The following is a 19,387-nucleotide window of genomic DNA, read 5'->3' as shown; positions in this document are numbered from 1 at the left end:
TAAGGCGCTTGATTGTGCTGATCACAAAATATTGCTCCACAACTTGGACTATTACGGAATACAGGGAGTAGCTCACAACTGTTTCACCTCTTACTTTAGCAACAGACAGCAAAAGGTTGAGAATGGCTGCGATGTGGGGTCTGATTGGGGTATAGTCAAAAGGGGGGTGCCCCTGGGATCAGTGTTGGGGCCACTCCCGTTCATTATTTGTATAAATGATATACCCTCTAGTATTACGGGTAACTCTAAAATATTTCTGTTTGCTGATGACACTAGCTTGGTAGTAAAGAATGTTGTGTGCAACATTGGCTCGGTTTCAAATTGTGCAGTTCACGACATAAGTTCATGGATTGTACAAAATAAACTAACGCAAAATCACCGTAAGACTAAGTTTTTACAGTTTCTAACACACAATTCAACAAAACCTGACGTTTTAATTTCACAGAATGGGCATATGATTAGTAAAACTGAACAGTTCAGATTTCTAGGTGTTCAGATAGGTAGTAAACTGTCGTGGAAAGCCCACGTTCAGGATCTTGTTCAGAGATTTAATACTGCCATTTTTACTATTCGAACGGTATCTGAAGTAAGTTCGAAACGAAAATTAGTCTACGTTGCTAATTTTCATTCGCTTATGTCGTGTGTTATTATATTTTGGGGTAACTCTTCCCATTCTAAAAGGATATTTTTTGCTCATAAACGGGCGGTTCGCGCAATAAGTGGTGTAAATTCGCGAACCTCTTGTCGACCCCTGTTCACTAGTCCGGGTATTTTGACATTGGCCTCTCAATATATATATTCTTTACAGTCATTTCTTGTTAACAATATCAGCTTATTCCCAAGAATAAGCCGCTTTCATTCAGTTAATCAAATCAGCATTTGTATCGGACTTCTTTAATCATGCGCAGAAAGGCGTGCAGTATACTACTTCATCCGTTTTAAATAAGTTACTACAAGAATTCAAAAATCTTAGCAGTAATCCACGCGCTTTCAAATCTAAACTGAAGAATTTCCTCGTGGGTCACTCCTATTCTGCCGATGAGTTCCTTGAAAAATTAAGCTGATTCTTGTTGCACTGTTAATTGCGTTTACTTACATTTATGTTTTGATTTTTTAGGTTCATGAACATTTTATTTTTATCTGTTATTACTTTTACTTTGTAATTTCATGTACTGACACGTTCCATGAACTTGGAGATTTGCTCCTCAATTTGGCCCTATGGAACTTGAGGTAAAAAAAAAAAAAAAAAAAAAAAAAAAAAAAAAAAAAAAAAAAAAAAAAAAAAAAAAAAAAGATGGCCCGTAATATCTGGAAACCGACAATTTACATTTGAAATTTTATTTGACTATGCTGTACAATTAATCATTTCAGAAGTAATTTTAAGCAGTGACGAACATCTTCATCATTAATGAAATTTCGTTGTTCTCGTGATAGGTCTAGCGTCACATTCTTTCCGGAAGGAACAGCCTGATGTGAAATTAGCTCATGGCATTCGCCAAGGAAGTTTTATTTTGGAAAGTTCTAATGGCAGAGAATTGTAGCGATATGCAGGAAAATGACCTGAGAAACGACGCTTGGTGCAGGGACTGGCAGCTGACCCTCACCTTTAACAAATATAGCGTGTCGTTCAATTACGACGATTGGCGCTTAGGCGCTGGTATGAGTCTCAGTTGTCAAAAACTTAAAGAGTATGCCTCCTGAGCGCTTTAGAGTGAACACCCACATTAAACTGATTCTACACAAGGGATATACCTGACAGACCCACTGGGATAATTGTAAGGACATGTGATTTACCAACGGACGAGGTAGCTTACAAAACACACATTCGATTGACTTTTGAATTTTACTTCTATTTGGGGACCCTTATCCAGTTAGAGTTAGCGAAGATCTAAAGGTGAACAGCACGTTTAGTCCAGGGTTCCTATGGTAAGCAAATATCTAAAACCAAGAAGCAGAGGCAGCCATACAATCTCAAATATTTCCTGGCAAAAATGAGTTTGTCAAAGACAGGGACCCAGTTCGTCTCACGACCGTCCAAATATAAACTTTGGACCTGTGGTCAAGATCTGTCAAATCAATATTTTAGGCATAAAAAAATCAAAATGCTAATTCTCACAGAAGATTTTATCAAAATATGACATCGATGGAGTTGTAACGGATAAAGGAACATTTGTATCAACAGCTTGCAGATAGGAGTACAATCCAGATCTATGCTTTGTAACAGCTAATGAAAATAAATTACCTCTCCAAAGTTCGCGGTTCGTATTACAAGACTTCCGACACAGCCAACACCGTCCAATAGGGACAAATATCCCACGCGTGTCATCCTTTCATGACCAAGATCGAACTTTCGAAAAGCAAAGTGGGATGTATTTACTTAAAATCTGGGCGAATGTCTTGGTTGAATTTCCCCAAAAGCAAAAAGACAATGAGAGGCCTGATGGTGTTACGATAAGCTTAGCAAAGAAGACAATCCCCAGGGGTACCGGAAGCAGTATATTCCAGGTTGTAATGAAACCAATAACAATCAATACGATGAATTTCTAAAAAGCGGGGACCCGGAAATAGCGGATAATCTATTTCATGATCTCGATACAGCGAGACATACTAGGTGGATAGAGACTGTCGAGTCACTCAGTTGCCACACATCAAGTACAGAATCACGGTCATTACTAAGATAGTTGGATGGAAACTAAGTAAGGGACATCACCCATATATCAGCTAATCGGATTGCGTCACATTTACTGTCCACATCAAGAGCACCAAGGGATAAAACTCACACAAGATACATAAGACGCAAACTTACATTGCTCAAAAAGAACCTTAATGAATAATCTGAGTTCTCAAGAACTTTATCTGTATTTGAAATTTCTGCTGCCCTTAGAATTCTAAAACCTGGAAAGGAACTGGGAAATGATGGAATCCATCCAAAATTTCTTCTTCGGGTCGTGGGAACTACAAAATGACTGGCGGATGCCTTCTCTGGCCTAATGATATCGGATTCAGTCCCGCATAAAATGAAACAATCAAAAATCATAGCAATACTAAATCCCGGCACGGCATCAGACCAGCCTAAGAACTATCGCCCAATCACACTGTTTATAATTTCCTTGAAAGAATTCTATACAATCGGATTAGTCCAGTCATCTCTCAGAACCTTCCTATTGAGCAAGCTGGATTCCGACCAGGACTGAGCTGCACATCTTTAAGCTCATTTATTGAAGCAGGATACTAAGTGAAGCAGAAAACATCTATTGCTTTCGTTTATCTAAGTGCAGCATATAACACGGTTTGGAGGCATGGACTACTTTATATAAATTGTTAGAACTTGTCCCACGCAAAGTAATTGACAACATGCTAGCTGGCAGGACATCTGTAGTAACTACAGGAAAAATATTAGCTGTCCAAAAGTTATGAATAGTGGCTTACCTCAGGGATCCGTCCTTGCCCATGTCTTGTTTAATATATCCAACACTGTCCAGAAAATTTGGCTATGTGAACGATTGGGCCATAGCTACCCAAAACAGAACCTTTGAAAACAACTGAAAAAATCCTAACTTCTAATGTAAACATATGAAACCAATAATTCCGTAAATGGAGTGTACAACCAAACTCAAATAAAACAGAAGTGTTCATCTGTCCAATATATTGACGCCCAGAGTATTCGATGTCGGTTTCGAGGGAGACAAACTTCATCATAACATGCATCCAAAATGCCGCGGCCCCACTCTAGATAGGACACTTTCTTTTAAGGAGCAACTGACACAAATATCTGCTAAGCTCAAAAGCGGAAATAACGTCTTCCATAATCTCTGTGGCAAACGTCGGGGATCGTCTGCAGGCACTCATCGGCCATCAGTACTCGCATTGGCATACTCAGCACAGGGTACTGTGCGCCTCTCTGGTTTAATAGTCCACACGTAGCTAGGATAGACTTACCACTTAACGAGGCCATGCGCACTGTTAATGGGTCAATACGATGTACTCCCACATACTGGTTACCTATCGTGATCCACAGTCCACCTCCTGATATCAAACGGAAGAGCGCGCTATTGCGTGAATACCAGAAGATTGCTGATAACACCGACCTTCAAATATGGAACGGTGTATTCCCTTCGGGGCGAAAAAAAACTAAGATTCACACACCCCACTCTCATCACACCCAGGACACTTATGGAAACTGAATTCAATATCATCGATGAATGGAAACGCTGCTGCCAACAAAAATGTCCTCCACAATGCCTGAAACTTCTTTGCACCTAGAAGAAACCCCCTGGATTCGACCGTCCTCGAACAATTTGGACTACCCTGAACAGCATCTTCATCACCATGGGAACGACAGACAGTTAGTTGCTCATCTTTTATCAACATGTCCCTCTCGTGCCTACAAGGATTTCGAAGATTTCCTGACAGCGCCGAGTAATGTGATAAAATACATAAAATACCTTGATATTCGTATATAGCTGTTGTCATTTGTGTTATTTTATGCTGGAGAGCTATGTTTAAATTTTGACATATAATAGTTTCGTAATCTTTGTATATGTAGTGCCATACGATAAACAAATCAAGTAAATAGTAAGCGCGAAAGCGGCGAGGAAACCTCCAGCCAAACGCAATGGCAGACGCTACTAGAAGCGTTGTACACCACACGGAAGTTTACTGTTAAAATTTATAGGAGAGCGAAGCAACCCTACAAACGTCTCGCGATTTAGTGCACTATTAGTGAATGGACGGTAAAGAACTGGCTTACGAAATACACGTATAGATGTAACAGTAGAGTAAGGCAGCCATGAAAACAGTGGGTAGTGAACAGTGCAGCATTTTAGTAATCTGTTGGAGATAGTGTGTCATTGCTTTCCCCACCATCTGTGAACCAGGTCACCCAGCTTGTTATACGACCCCATAAATTTCAAATAATGAAGCTTATGACATGTTTTTGCAATCAACTTTGTCGCCTGTTCATGTTGAAGGCCTGCATGCTCTGCAAAACTTTGGTCTACAAGTACTTCAGTCAAAATTGTCCCTGCCGTAAGGTTTCAGCCATATTCGGCCGACACCTTTTCGCCGAAGAGAGGCATGGCTCGTTCGGCTCTTTTCTTTTGGACACAGCGCTCCTTCTAAGGAGCATCCTGGATAAGGTTGTAGTCACGGGGTTCCACAGCGTTCGCTGCCCGAAAAAGACACGGCAGCATTCGAGAACAAAGCACAGGCGGAAGCTGTCTTCTTTTTTTGTGTCCTAATCGGATTCAAAGACTTTTCACTGTATGTTATTCCCTGATGCAATTCCTTTTTATTTCGTGAATTTCACTCACTGCATTTGCGAAAATTCTAATTATGCTTTTGTGTGGAGCCACAGCCTCTAAAAATTTTGTAAATGAAAACGTGGTCGATAGTAAGCCGCACAGTTAAAAAGAATGTTACAGCCAACTAGAGACCATGGTTTCCTTTACAAAACAAAAATTCTGTTTAGGGCTTGTTACTGATATTCTTCAGCTTCAGATGCTCCTCCATGACCCCCGGTGAAAACGGAAGATCCTATCAAAAGATACTATACCAAATTATTCAGTAGATTTACGCCAACGAGAAAGTCAGGTGTTATATTCACGCTTGGACAAGAGGGCCTAAGTATCAGCAGCGAGTTATTTTATGAACGACCGCGTGTCAAGACGCTAGTGTTCCTGGATAAGCTTCTATAGTTTAATCTTTCTGCTCCCTGCAAACCCATCTACAGTGCCAACTAGAGGGGGAGGCTCCAACTTCACTAAGAATCCGAATCAGAGAGCAGCTTGGAATTTTTAGCTTGTGCAAAGCATTGCTACAGGCGAAAATATCTTAGGATCGAGAGGAATCTACCAACAAATTGTTTGTGGTTGGGTAAATTGCCACTGATCGACTAATACACTATATTCCTTTAATATTGGCTAAATGAGTGTCATAGCGATCATTAATACTGATAACACTGTTAGAAAGCAGTTTTATGATTGCCTACTTATTCCATGTTGACTTCGTCATACCGTTAAGTATAGCATTGACTCATTGTCACTGTGGTGTCGTGCAGTATCAGTGCCACACTAGACAGACCCCAATATGTGTTCATTTATGACGACTAGTCTGTTCAAGGGACTCTCTCGGACCTGATGAATCAAGTTAAGTAAACACCTAGTGTCAGTCAGATCACGTGTGCTTCTAACAATTTCAGCTTTCCGTCTAAGCACCCAACTATTCATCTCCACTCATCTCTGGCCAATCCAACAGTTACTGTTAGGACGCGATAGCCAGTGTCGCGCCATTACTTGTTTTAAACTTCTTCCTGCATGTAGTGAATATGATTGTGTACACTTGTGTCCAGCAACGCAAGGGCGCAGGCAATTAAGCGAGCAGAACAGAAAAAAGCATACATTGCGATAAACCTTAGCTCCCGGTAAGTTCAGATTAGCGATGTAGAGAAATTACGAAATGGTTGACATCTAAAATGTTGCTTGTGTAGACATGTGTTTCAGCGTAAGAGGCCGTAACAATGAAGTTAAGTAATGGAGCGTGCGAATAGTAAACTGATTAGTTACACTGAGTCTGATTATCTAAAAATCTATTCGGTAGATCATAATGAGGCAAAGATTCATCGTTAAAGAGTTTTTCAAAAAAATTTGATTGTAACAATATACTATGAAATAAGTCACCTTTCAACTTGTTCAATGTTACACGAGTGCTTGTAGCAAGCCACTGGTGGAAACTGAAGCAGGACACTCACAAAGTAGTTGAGTGTAAACATTTTAATAATATCGTAATTATTTCAGAATCGGAAACAATGAAATAAATAAACCGCATATGTCTGTAAAATAGTTTTCTTTTTAGATACACGGCAAAATATGGCGGAGAGTAAGGTATTTTCATATCACATTTATTTGGGGCAGATAATACGTGCATCAACACGGGAAGGAGAGTTAAGTTTTTAATACCAAGAAGAGCAATTTAATTGGAGACAGGCCTGATTATATGTTTCGTCTTTGGTGAAAAGAAGTGTAGACTAGGCTGCTTCCGTTCCTTCCACCGCAAATGTCATTTTGTGGCGGCTAGGATGAGGCCACCAAATAGCACTCGCTCTTCTTGCAATTACGTTCTCCTTACGTAATTAAAGCTCGTTAAGGTCGCTAGTCGACCGAGTTAAGGAGTTGCTTCATTAAAGCAATAGGCGTCTCATCACCTCGTGCCTCACGACTCGTATAGCGGTGTGCCAAGTGCGTAGCCAGATGACTCGAGTGAAAGATGCAACGGGCAGGTCTTTCCTTCGGCTACAGGAGACACTGATATACCAAAGATACTGGAAGCAGAATAGCGTGTGCCGCTGTTATACTTGACAACGACGAAACAACCAGATGGAAAGGTGCTACCTGAATATAACCCAGTTTAGTGACGTTTCAGAGAAAGTGAACATGTAATTTTTACACATAAAAATGTTTTATTGCTGCAAGAATGGCATGTTATATTTATATATATATATATATGAATTTATTTATATACAAACGGAAATGCAAGACATTATGCAATGCATTGTTCGTTGTTTGCTGCACATCAGTCAGAACCACACCTACGCATCAGAGGACAGGACGCTCGGTAATTTACTTTGATACACACGTGACACTGCGAACTGAAATAACCTCGTTATTCGTGAAAGACATTGATAACTCTGAATAAGGAAACTCTTACAACCTCCGACATACAACACACATTCCCCAACAGAAAATGGCTAGGTTGCGACGGAGAACAAAATTTCGAAGTAAACACTTTCTGTGCTATAGTGAGAAAATAATTTACACCGATATTTCTTTTAAACATTTTAAACAAAACGAAGGAAATGTTGACGAGAATAACTTCACATAGAGCAACTTCTGTACCACTTCGGACGATTTCGTTCTCCGCCAGTTGTAGCCGCACGATTATCTTCTTACGCTTTTAGAATCACAATGGAAAGAAACGATCGTACGTGCTCCTCGACATAGGAAGCACAGCTCTGAAAACACAGGCACTGCATTAGGCGGTACACGAACGATAACAGATGTCCGCGAACACGGGTAGTGGTGACACTTAAAAACATATCACAGTCAGCTAAAGGACGGCGGCGCTTCGTGCGCCGCCTCACAGTCTTAATGCAAAGGACGTGCGGCGCAACAGGCTGCCACAAAAAGAAGTCTTCGTACACATAGGAACACTACGCGACACTCCCAGCGTCACTCCACTGGACGACGGACGATCACAGTAAACGGTGCACGCAGTCCCGCTGCCCTGCTGTGGAAGACGAGTGTCGGATAGAGGTACCGGAAAGACGGCAACAACAAGTGGTCGCTCCACTCTCGGACACTTCCGCAATCGCAGCGCCGTTCCGGGCGTCGACGAACGGCGCTGAGGGATGCGCCGAGTACGACGGTGACGTCACCGCCGAGGGCGCGGTTCTGGCTCCGCCGGTGTGCGAAATTATTGCCCCCAGTGAAGGATGTGGTCGCGCTCTACTGGAGCGACGATTGCGGACGCTATTGTAGTGTCCGGGCAGTCGCGGTTGTCGAGGACGACCGGACGACGAATTGTCTCGGCGAGGCGGAGTGGTACAGCGCCGGACGGTGTCAGCGGGTGGAGGGCGTGGAAGGCAGCGGTCGGTCTGCCATGTTGGCGGGCAGCTCGCAGTAGACGTGGTGGGCGGCGTGGCGGTGGCTGTCGCGCGGCTCGGCGTACTCGCAGAGAGCGGCGGCGGCGGGCGCGCCCGCGGCGGGCGGCAGCTCGGCGTACAGGTGCTGGTCCGGGGAGCGGTCGCGCGGCTCCAGGTACTCGCCGCACACGCGCACCGCCGCGCCCACCGGCGGCGACGGCGCCCGCGTGCCCGTGCTGCGCGTCGCGCCGCGCGCCGACCGCCGGATCACCTCGCCCCTGCAACACCGCGCCGGCACAGCCTCACTCCACGCTTCCAAACACGAGACAACACCAACAACAGTTCCCCCCCCCCCTCTCCATAATTAACTACGTCACAAGGGTTGGGTTGTTTGGGGAAGAAGACCAGACAGCGAGGTCATCGGTCTCATCGGTTTAGGGAAGGATGGGGAAGGAAGTAGGCCGTGCCCTTTCAGAGGAACCATCCCGGCATTTGCCCGGAGTCATTTAGGGAAATCACGGAAAACCTAAATCAGGATGGCCGGACGCGGGATTGAACCGTCTTCCTCCCGAATGCGACGTCACGAGGGACCTAATGACACAATATAAAGGCAAACTCAAAAAACTCATGAAACTGCCAATACGCAAACGGAAGAAACTTGAAAGAAAAAAAAGCAAACTACGCAAACAGATGAAACTGAAAAAGCATACAGTCGGCGAACATGAAAAAACTGACAAAACTGCAGACTAGGCAAACGGATAAAATTGGGAAAAAACGGAAACTAGGCAAAAGAGGAAAAAAACTGCGAAAACGCAGACGAGGCGAAAGAAAAAAACTAAAAAAAGGCAAGCTAAGCGAATGCAAGAAAATGAAAAACGCTAAGTACGCAACCGTAAAAAGCGGAAACTAGGCAAAGGGAAAAAGACTGAAAAAATTGCAACCTAGGCAAACGGAAAAAAACGCAAACGAGGGAAAACAAAAAAACTGAAAAGAAAAAATCGCAAAACTATGGAGACAGAGTAAAGTGAAAGAACCGGCAAACTGAAAAAAAGGCAAAGTGGGCAAACGCGAAAACCTGAAATCAAACCGCAAACAGACAAAAGAAATCGAAAAAAAAACAGAAACTAGACAAACGGAAAAAACCTAGGGAATTGGAAGAAACGCAAACTAGGGAAAAAACCTAGGGAATTGGAAGAAACGCAAACTAGGCAAACTGGGGAAAACTAAAACTAGGCGAAGGCTCACTGTAAAGTAAAACAATGAAAACCGTATTAAAAAAACATAATTAAGGCAGCAAAGGACTTGGGAGAGCAGTTGAACGGCATGGAAAGTGTCTTGAAAAGAGGATATAAGATGAACATCAACAAAAGCAAAACGAGGATAATGGAATGTAGTCGAATTAAATCAGCTGATGCTGTGGAAATTAGATTATGAAATGAGACACCGAAAGCAGTTGATGAGTTTTGCTATTTGGGGAGCAAAATAACTGATGATGGTCGAAGTAGAGAGGATATAAAATGTAGAGTGGCAATGGCAAGGAAAGCGTTTTTGAAGAAGAGACATTTGTTTACATCAAATACCGACTTAAGTGTTAAGGGATCAGTTGATTGGGCACATTCTGAAACATCAAGGGATCATATGGTTCAGATGGCTCTAAGCACTATGGGTCTTAACATCTGAGGTCATGAGTCCCCTAGACTTAGAACTACTTAAACCTAACTAACCTAAGGACACCACACGCATCTATGCCTGAGGCAAGACTCGAAACTGCAACCGTAGCAGCAGTGCGGTTCAGGACTGAAGCGCCTAGAACCGCTGCATCAACGAGCTTATCACTGAAGGGAAGTGAGTGTCTCTGGGGAGGGGGCGGGGGCTAAAAATCGTAGAGGGAGACAGAGATGAATACAGTAAGCACATTCAGAAGGACATAAGTTGAAAGTAGTTACCTGGAGATGAAGAGACTTGAGAAGAAAGAGAAACAGGGAGAGCTGCATCAAACCAGTCTTCGCAGTGAGATAACGACAACAACGAGAGCGAAAATTGCACGGCTAAGAGTTGAAATGAATTAGAGCCGACCAGAGTGAAAAGTGACGAATAATGTTTGAGTTACGTCCTTTGTCTGTTATACCCAGCTTCACTAAAAATGTGCAATGTCTTCAAGAGCACAGTAGTAACGGAGAGGAGTTATTCTTTGGCAGGCATGTGGTCTGTTCATAACCTATTTATAGTTCAATCTCATCTACAGAATACGTCACATAAGCTAATTTTATTACTGGTTAACTAGGTAAAATGCCATTTAAAAACAGTAACGTCGTTTTCTTTTCAGCGTATACTAACAAGGTCCTTATCGAAGCATACTGTTTGTTGTATTTCCTGACACTGTGCATAACGTGAACACGGACATACACTAAAATCCAGTTAAGTGCGTGGGGGCAAAAATCGGGTAGATGGCGTAATACCGTAGTGGTAAGGAATGATAGTAGTGTGTAAACTCACGTCTCGCGTTCCTCGGCGCCGCTCTCCTCCACCTTGATGAGGTCGTAGAGGTGCTCGATCATGTCGCGCGCCTCGCTGTAGTTGTCGGGGTCGTCGAGCTTGTCGCGCAGCGTCTGCAGCAGCTCCTGCGTCAGCTCCTCGGGCAGCGTCTGCGTCCACTTGTCCTCGGCCGGCAGCAGCGCGTCGTCGTCCGCCCCCTCCCCTGGCGGCCCCGGGCCCGTGCCGGCCGCCTGCGGCTGCAGCTCGGCGTACTCGTGGCCCGGCGAGCCGTCGCCAGCCTGGCGCGCGCCCGCCCCCGCCGCCCCCGCGCCGGAGTCGAGGCGGCGAGACAGCAGCGCGGCCAGGCAGGCGGGCAGCCGCCGCCGCTTGCGCCGCAGCCACGCGCCGCCGCACACCGCCGCCGCCCCCGCCGCCGCCGCCCCCAGCACCAGCGCCAGCACCAGCGTGCTGCGCCGACCCGACTCCTGCGGGCACCCCACAACCACTCACTCACTCACTGCCGGCAAAAGCTCAGCTGACATAACGACCAGAACTCCACAACAAAAACGTGCTGCTTACATGAACAGATTTATTAAGAGCCTTCTCTACAGTGTCCTCGTGTATGGCTGGAAAATGTGGACTATTGTTCCATGAGACAAGAGTCGTCTAGATCCTCCAGGAGATCTCTTATTGTATTGCTAAACGGCTAATCAGTTTCATGATCCGAGACGTGAGTTACAATTTACCAATCTACGGCTTCAACCGGCAACAAAAGATTGACTTTCAGTATTTCGTATAATTACTGATCGAATCTAAAAATTTAAAATCCTGTCATAATCTACTCGGTAACAGGTGTAACCCTATGTCAAAGATTTATCACAGTAACCCAAGTATTTAAGTTACAAATTGTGTATATATCTTGAGGTAGCTTAAGTCATGGTGCCAAAATGCAGTATTTAAGAACGACAGCACTTGGCAACTTCCAAAAAACTTTGTACATAGTTACATCCTTAACGTCAAATATTCAGTACATTAACTCATTTAAAAAGAAATCAGAAGGTTGAAGCTCTTGTATACATGGGAGTTGGATTCTTTAAACAATCAGGGAGTTACTGATCCATTAGTAAACCACAAACCTGTAGAAACCGAAAATCATGTTTTCCACATCTTTTCTTCTTATACTCGTACGAAAAATGAACTCTCTGCCTGCGCTTGCACAACCTCTTCCAATATGCAAGGGTGACAAATCTCGCAACGCACCGAAATGAGGAAAATTTCGGGAGGTGCAGGGGAGAACGATACCTACAATCCAATTCGTTTCCAGAATTGTAAATTGATAGAAGATATTGGAAGATGTAAAGTGAAAGGATTAGATCATGTACCAGTTCTGAATTTACAATCTTTTCCTTTCCATCCTTCCAGAATTATCGGCATTACCACGCCGCACAAAGATTCATCACAGTCATACACGTAGTACGTGTAAGCACTTGATAGTATTACACAGAAATGTGCTCACACTGCATTGTACCCCACAGAGCGGTAAAATGTTTGGATATGTTGAGCGTTCACATAAAATGGTTTGGAGTGCGCAAATAATGAAATTCCGTAAGCTCAAAATATTGAACCATATGATGTCACGTGTCTGCATTGACCTTTGACGTCATCGAAAAACCGGACATAATACTTCCATTGAGATACAATGTCCATAAAATAAGCGCCACAACAGGAATTATAGCTGCCATAACGTGGCATTCGTTGCTATCGCTAAAACATATCTCAGTTACCTTTGAACCTAACCTAATCCCTAGGCGACGCTACAGGTCAGTACCTCGCAACAATTTTTTATTAACACTGGTTAGGTATTCGAAAAAATAACTTGAAGCCGAAATGAATATCGTCAGTGTTCTGCTTTATTTCTCTTTGAGAGCGTATGACGTCACACGCCACATTACGTCATCACGAACCGAACGTGGTGTCAGGTGTCACCAGTTCCCACCCACCTAGTTCCAGGGACAAGCGTGATTCTGATAACCGAGGAAGTGGTTAGATCACATAAAATAAATGTAAATGTCTTGTGACCAGGGCCTCCCGTCGGGCAGACCGTTCGCCGGGTGCAAATCTTTCGATTTGACGCCACTTCGGCTCCGCGACTTGCGCGTGGATGGGGAAGAAATGATTAAGATTAGGACAACACAACAGTCAGTCCCTGAGCGGAGAAAATATCCAACCCAGCCTGGAATCGAACCCGTGCGCTTAGGATTGACATTCTGTCGCGCTGACCACTCAGCTACCGGGGGAGGACGTAAGGTCAAATGACAAGTGGGCAGAAGCGAATCTCTTTAGTGAGATAATGAAAGAAAGAAATCTATAGGTGTTGATTATTCTTGCGAATGTTTCGCGCACATAATGTAGGCAAAGTAGGTGATACCGGATAATTTCGACTGAGACCGTGCCTCGGCTTCGGAAATGAAAGGGCGGTACTGACCTCGCCGTCGGCGTTGGCGAGCACGGCGGGCGCGTCCTGGCAGACGAGCACGTCGCCGCCCCCGCAGACGGCGGCCGTGAAGTTGGCGAGCGAGAGCGCGGGCTGCGGCGCCGCCCCCGGCAGCGCACTGGGGCGCAGGCAGCGCGCCAGCAGCGGCGCCGCCGGCCGGCACAGCAGCGCGTCCGCCGCCCACGCCGCCGCCTCCTCGCCCAGCAGGTCGCAGCGGCACGGCGTGCCCTCCAGCACGTTGCCCGCCGCCGTCTTGGAGCCCACGCCGGCCGCCGCCGCCCCCAGCCACCGCAGGCCGCCCGCCGACACCGCGCCCAGCCGGTTCTCCGAGAAACGCAGCTCCGACACTGGCGCACCTGCCGTACACACATAAAGCCACATGCACGGCACGCCCACAGTTTGCTATCGTGGCATCCCCCCACCTAAATCTACGAGTATAGTCTGCGAGCCACTGCATAGTTTGTACTGGATACTGCTTCGTATCAGCATTAGCGACTTTCTGTCCTATTCCGTGAGCACACTAACTAAGGTAAAGTAACGGTTTATATTCTCTCTCTTATTATACCTCGGTCTATTTACTGCAAAATCCTCTGTACCATGCATGGTAGAGGATACAGTGGCCCTATACACACAGTCGCCTCCTTTGCTCTGTCGCCTCATTCACTCTGTCGCCCTGTTCGCACTGCCACCCCATTCGCTCCGTTGCCCCATTCACTCTTTTGCTCCATTCACTCATCGTCCCAGTCGCCCTGTTCATTGTGTCGCACCGTTCACTATGTCGCCCAGTTCACTCCGTCGCCCCGTTCACTCCGCCGCCCCGTTCACTGTTTCACTCTGCTCACTCCATCACCTCACTGTCGCCCCATCCACACTGTCGCCCTATTCACTGCGTCAACCCGTTCACTGCATCGCCCTCTTCACTCCGTAGCCCTGTTCGCTCCGTCGCCCCTTTCACTCCATTGCCCCGTTCACTATTTCACTCTGTTCACTTTGTCGTCCCATGCACGCCGTTGTATCGTCCACACTGTTCACTCTGTCGCCCTGTTCACAATGTTGCTCTGTTCACTGTGTTGCCCTGTTCACTCCATCACTCCGTTCACTCTGTCGCCCTGTTCACTCCATTCACTCTGTCGCCCCATTGACTCTGAGTATGGAGTGTTTGTTTCTAAACCTCGATATGTGTCCCACCCCAAAGTTATTCTCATCATTCCTACATGTCATATATGATGGTGGCATCGGAACTGTTACAGAGTTTCCTTCGAATTTTCCAAACTTACTCGAACAAAATTCATCGAGCACACCTGGTGCACTTTCGTAAGGGCCCTACTAACCTGTTGCAATACCTAACATTGTGTCTCTGAGTTCCTATGCTGTCTATAGTCATACCTACATCAGGAAGACTCTAGAAAGCTGATCGGTACTGCAGAATTGATCTTACTAGCGTCTTTCGAGCGGTTTCCTTTACAGATGCATTGTAAACTCCCAGAAACCTCTAGCCCAGGACGTTCCTTTCACCTTCTCATATACTGAGTTTGATGACCATCCAATTTGCGACTCATCGCAGATCTTGTAATCGGTTACAGCCGAGATCTCTCCCTTTGTTATGGTTCTTGTCCTGCATTTATTTATATCAGAAGAGAGGTTCTATTCCATACATCAAGCGAAATACCATCTATGTAGTTTCGGATTTCCACATGACCAGCCAGTGGCAGTACTTTCCTGCAGACAACAACATCATAATTCACTACCTGGGAATGGTGATGTTGTTATGTGATAAATTTTTTATTCGTCCTCAGAACATTGGCTGTAGGGGGTGGTACAATCCACATTACCGGTAGTTTAATTTCTGGAAATGTTAAACATTGTATAACTACTGTCGGTTGCTGTGCAGTACTGCTAAAGCTTGAAATCAATGGATATGCACCAAATGAATAACTTTAACGGCGTCTTCTCCAGTAAAAAACAAAAATAAATCCGGCTCGCTGTAACGCTGCCTACACACAATTTTCGCTGAAAGTGAAAGAAAACATGGCGCTTACGGGAGGGATAATGCGTAATGTTGGCTGCTTACCGGCGACTGTCTGGTAGGGAGCCCAGATGGAGTCTTCTTCGAGCTGCTCGAAGGTGTTATTGACGACCCTGAGGCGGTTCCACTTGCGCAGCACGAAGCCCTGCTGCCGCACCAGAGATACGTGGTTGTGCTGCAGCGTCACCACAGCCACCGTGTTGTTCACCGCGCCGCTCTCCACTTCATCTATCCTGCGAGCAAACAGCACAGCACTCACTGACTCACAACATACACATAGTGTTTGGTCATATTAATTGAACTCTATAGGCATTTCTCATCATAGCTGTAATTGATCGCGAACATCAGCATGGATGAATAGGGATTAGTGTGATCGACCGAGATTCCCAAACACAAAGCAAAAAGGAGATAACAGTCATTTAAGGTTTGGCATGTCACTATGAGAAGGCGCGTCAAAACGACCAATGGAACAAACTTTGACAGAGGAAAGACCTCTCCCATGGAAACAGCAAGAAAGCATTATTTGCATAAGGGGAAAGCGAAAAATTAGCTCCCCCCCCCCCAAGAAAAAGAAATTCAGTGAGATGTGATAACTGGTTTTTTTGTGGCATTCGGAGGGAGAGCATTCTGTGGCATCATGCTGTGCTCCTCTACCTGTGTAACAAATTCTTGAGATGTCAAAATTATAAAGGAACAGAGGGGTTGAATAAAAAGTACAATGAATAAATAAGAGATTACGAAAGTGATATCACTAAATTCAATTTTCTGACGAGGAAAGTGGATCTTGTCGTACTAGCTAATCTTTTGTGGTTAATTTAATGATTTAGTTGCGGAAATAGGATCATCCCCGTAGATCTTTTGAGTCTGTGCACTCGACAATATGATGTTCAACAGTCATAACTGATCTACAGTGACTCCTGTGCTGGTGTTCTCAGAAATTCATGTGTGAGCTTGACATGCCTCATGCGAAAGAAGGATAGGACAACAGTTTCTTTGGGAAGTGCGATGACATCATTTCCAGTATTTACTAGTAATTTTTAATCATCCTGAGTTTGTCGCGTTTTATTTTGTTTGCTTCCTTCTACATACATGTAGAATACAGCGGCGTAGATACATACTTAAATCAGCGTAAGGGGTTGTGTCAACCATTGCATCTCGAGGTCTGGTCATATCCTAGAATACCAACCTGAGTCAGTATGCTTCTATTCAGTAAAGAGTGATAACAGCCCTCGGGTGTAATGTAAGAGGGAAAGATTTGGAAAGCACGCTGTTGCTGCTTGGAGACTGCTGAAGGAGCCACTGCGTACAAGAACTTGCCACACGGAGTTATTTTGATAGGGATGAACGCTCGAAGTTGAGCTACAGGTTGCCGAGGGTCAGTGTGAGTGTCGGGTTGTACCTGGAGCGCTCGATGGTGAGGTTGGTGACGCCGGCGAGCAGGGCGCCGCCGCGCAGCCGGTGGATGCGGGAGCCGCTGAACAGCAGCTGGTCGATGAGCGTGCGGTCCGAGAAGGCGGAGGCGGCCACGTCGTGCAGCGACGAGTTCACCACCGAGAGCTTGCCCAGCGACAGCGCGCTGAACGCCTCCTCGCGCACCGACACCACCTCGCAGTCCTGCAGCCGCACCTCCACCGCCGGCGACGGGAACGTGTGCTTCGCCAGCTCCGGCATCAGCACGTGCGTCAGGTTCACCTGCAGGAGGGCGAGCACAGGGTACAGCAGGGGACACCGATTATCTGCCGAGTGGTAGAGTGGCCCTTAGCTGCGCCGTCGGCACGGCAGGGAAGGGCAGGGGACCACTGCAGTGGTCGGAGCGCAGATGTGCACTGCCACCGTGCGATAGGCGTGGTGGAGCTCGAAACACTACGCATATCTAGCATGGCTTGTAAGGTGCAGCTAGAGAGTCTCCAGATGACTATATTAACGAGATGTCAGTGCCAGCATTCATTCGACAAATGTAGACGTTCGAAGTCGACAGTTTCTCACTAGAGCGCCGGAGAAGTTAGGCTCATAAAGGATCAATCGAAGCAAAACAGGTCTGACCAGAGCACACACTGGCAGAAGGAAATCTCATAAAAAAAGTGGGTGAAAATATATCGTAGCAGAAGTATCACGATAATGATGATGTACAATATTGAACACGTGCCACGTGGAAACTGTCAGACACCCTGACAGCCTTTTTGGCAATATTATCTAAAAATAAATTTTCTTCCCCGTATTTCCGAAATAGTGCTTATAGCACTCTTTGTTGAGTGATTAAAATAGCTAGCCGTTCCTGCAGCCTTCTCAAACACAATTTTAATGAGATTTTTGCTTACTTGTTTGCCTTTTTCGAAAAAAATTAATGTTACTGTGTACGATCCCCATATAATTACAATGCGTGATTATCAAGAACTTTCTGTGCGACTATGGTGCGCGAAATCTTCGAACCAAGGTATGGACTCATCCACTGCTCTCGACAAGGATGCGTTCCTCAGCCAGTGCCACGTCCCTTGTACGCTTAATAAGAAAATACCATTTAAACACTTCATTTCTGAGTCTGTAGAAGAGAAGGTTGAGATGAATAGCTATCGCATTCTAACTTAAATTAGGCAGTAGATTTGTACGTGGTTTTGTCTAACCCGACAAATCTCGAAACATGATCTTATTTGAATCCTGCAGATTTAATACGCTCCTGGTCCTTCTGGGCTAAGGAGGCTCATTTTTGTCTGCGGAAGATGCAAGTAACCGGTTACAGACGGAGCACTAACTGCTGACACTATATTTTTCATTCCACAGATCGGAATATTTTAGAGCCGCTTCACTGTGGTTGGCGTAATGTCCGCATTAACTTTGAAGTGAGGTTTCCGACTCTTATTAAGACTGTTTTACGAATGCAATACTGCCGTGTATTAATCTCGATTTCCCGATAAACGATTCTTTTCCAAATATCAGTCTAACACGGCTCGCGCGCCACGTGAATTCCGGCCCGCGGGGGCCGTGAGAAATGACGCAAAGAAACGTCACGGAGGGCGACGGAACCGACGTTTCACTTTAATTCGGGAAGCTTAAGATGCATCTTCATAAATACAGCCAGTACTGCGTTATGTATAATATGTTTCTAGAAGCAAAATTCTGCACTAATAAGAAGTGACCAGTGGCCGCCCTCCGCAACACTGGACAGCAGACCTGACATTTCTGCCTGCTTCGCCCTTCCTTCGCCCTGCTCCCAGCCGCCCCACTGGCACTTGAGGCGTGAGCCGCGTGCACTGTGCTCCGCAGCCAGAACATTCCACCTAATCTGGGCTGAGTGGTGACGGACTTTTCTGAACAACAGAACCGCCTTTGTTCTCTCCCCTGCTTCCTCTCTCGCGTTTCTAGTTAGAAGTTCGAAAGAGAGAGTCAGGCAGACAGCGGCGGCATGAGCACGACCCACCCGTCCCCCTCATAAACCTCCCTTCCGAGACGTCTGACTAATCGCAGTTGGACAGCCAACTACGACGCTAACTGTATTACAAACACTTCGAAATGCTGCAAAAAGAGAAAGGCGTGCAGGTTCATATCTCCGCAGAGAAACATGATAAAGCAGTAATTGGAGATGTATGCCGAGAGTAGTATCAGGAAACCTTGGAGAACTGAAATCCAGGTTTTAAACGAGTTTTAGAAAATAGGCGACTATTACTCGAAGTATTATTGATAAGTATTAGGAAATCGACGACAGGTGAAGTGCAGCTCGAAGGCAACGTCGGGAATAACGGTAGTCAGCTGCGTCATT

General features: G+C 45.4%; 1 protein-coding gene across 1 annotated transcript in view; it reads right to left on the bottom strand.

The window, feature by feature from the left end:
- Positions 1-7,433: 7,433 nt before the first annotated feature.
- Positions 7,434-19,387, bottom strand: part of LOC124795863 — a 76,528-nt gene continuing 64,574 nt past the window's right edge. Inside the window, exons 4-8 of the mRNA XM_047259945.1 lie at positions 17,033-17,325; positions 15,679-15,866; positions 13,599-13,963; positions 11,135-11,598; positions 7,434-8,916 (exon numbers count right to left, since the gene is read on the bottom strand). Of these exons, the coding sequence (XP_047115901.1) occupies positions 8,616-8,916; positions 11,135-11,598; positions 13,599-13,963; positions 15,679-15,866; positions 17,033-17,325 (1,611 nt within the window). The 3' untranslated portion in view covers positions 7,434-8,615. The remainder of the gene's footprint in view (positions 8,917-11,134; positions 11,599-13,598; positions 13,964-15,678; positions 15,867-17,032; positions 17,326-19,387) is intronic.

This window comes from Schistocerca piceifrons, chromosome 4 (genome assembly GCF_021461385.2).
Source record: "Schistocerca piceifrons isolate TAMUIC-IGC-003096 chromosome 4, iqSchPice1.1, whole genome shotgun sequence".
Classification (NCBI taxonomy): Eukaryota; Metazoa; Arthropoda; class Insecta; order Orthoptera; family Acrididae; genus Schistocerca; species Schistocerca piceifrons.
Note: the sequence above shows the minus strand (reverse complement) of the source record. Positions and strands in the feature narration are given on the sequence as shown.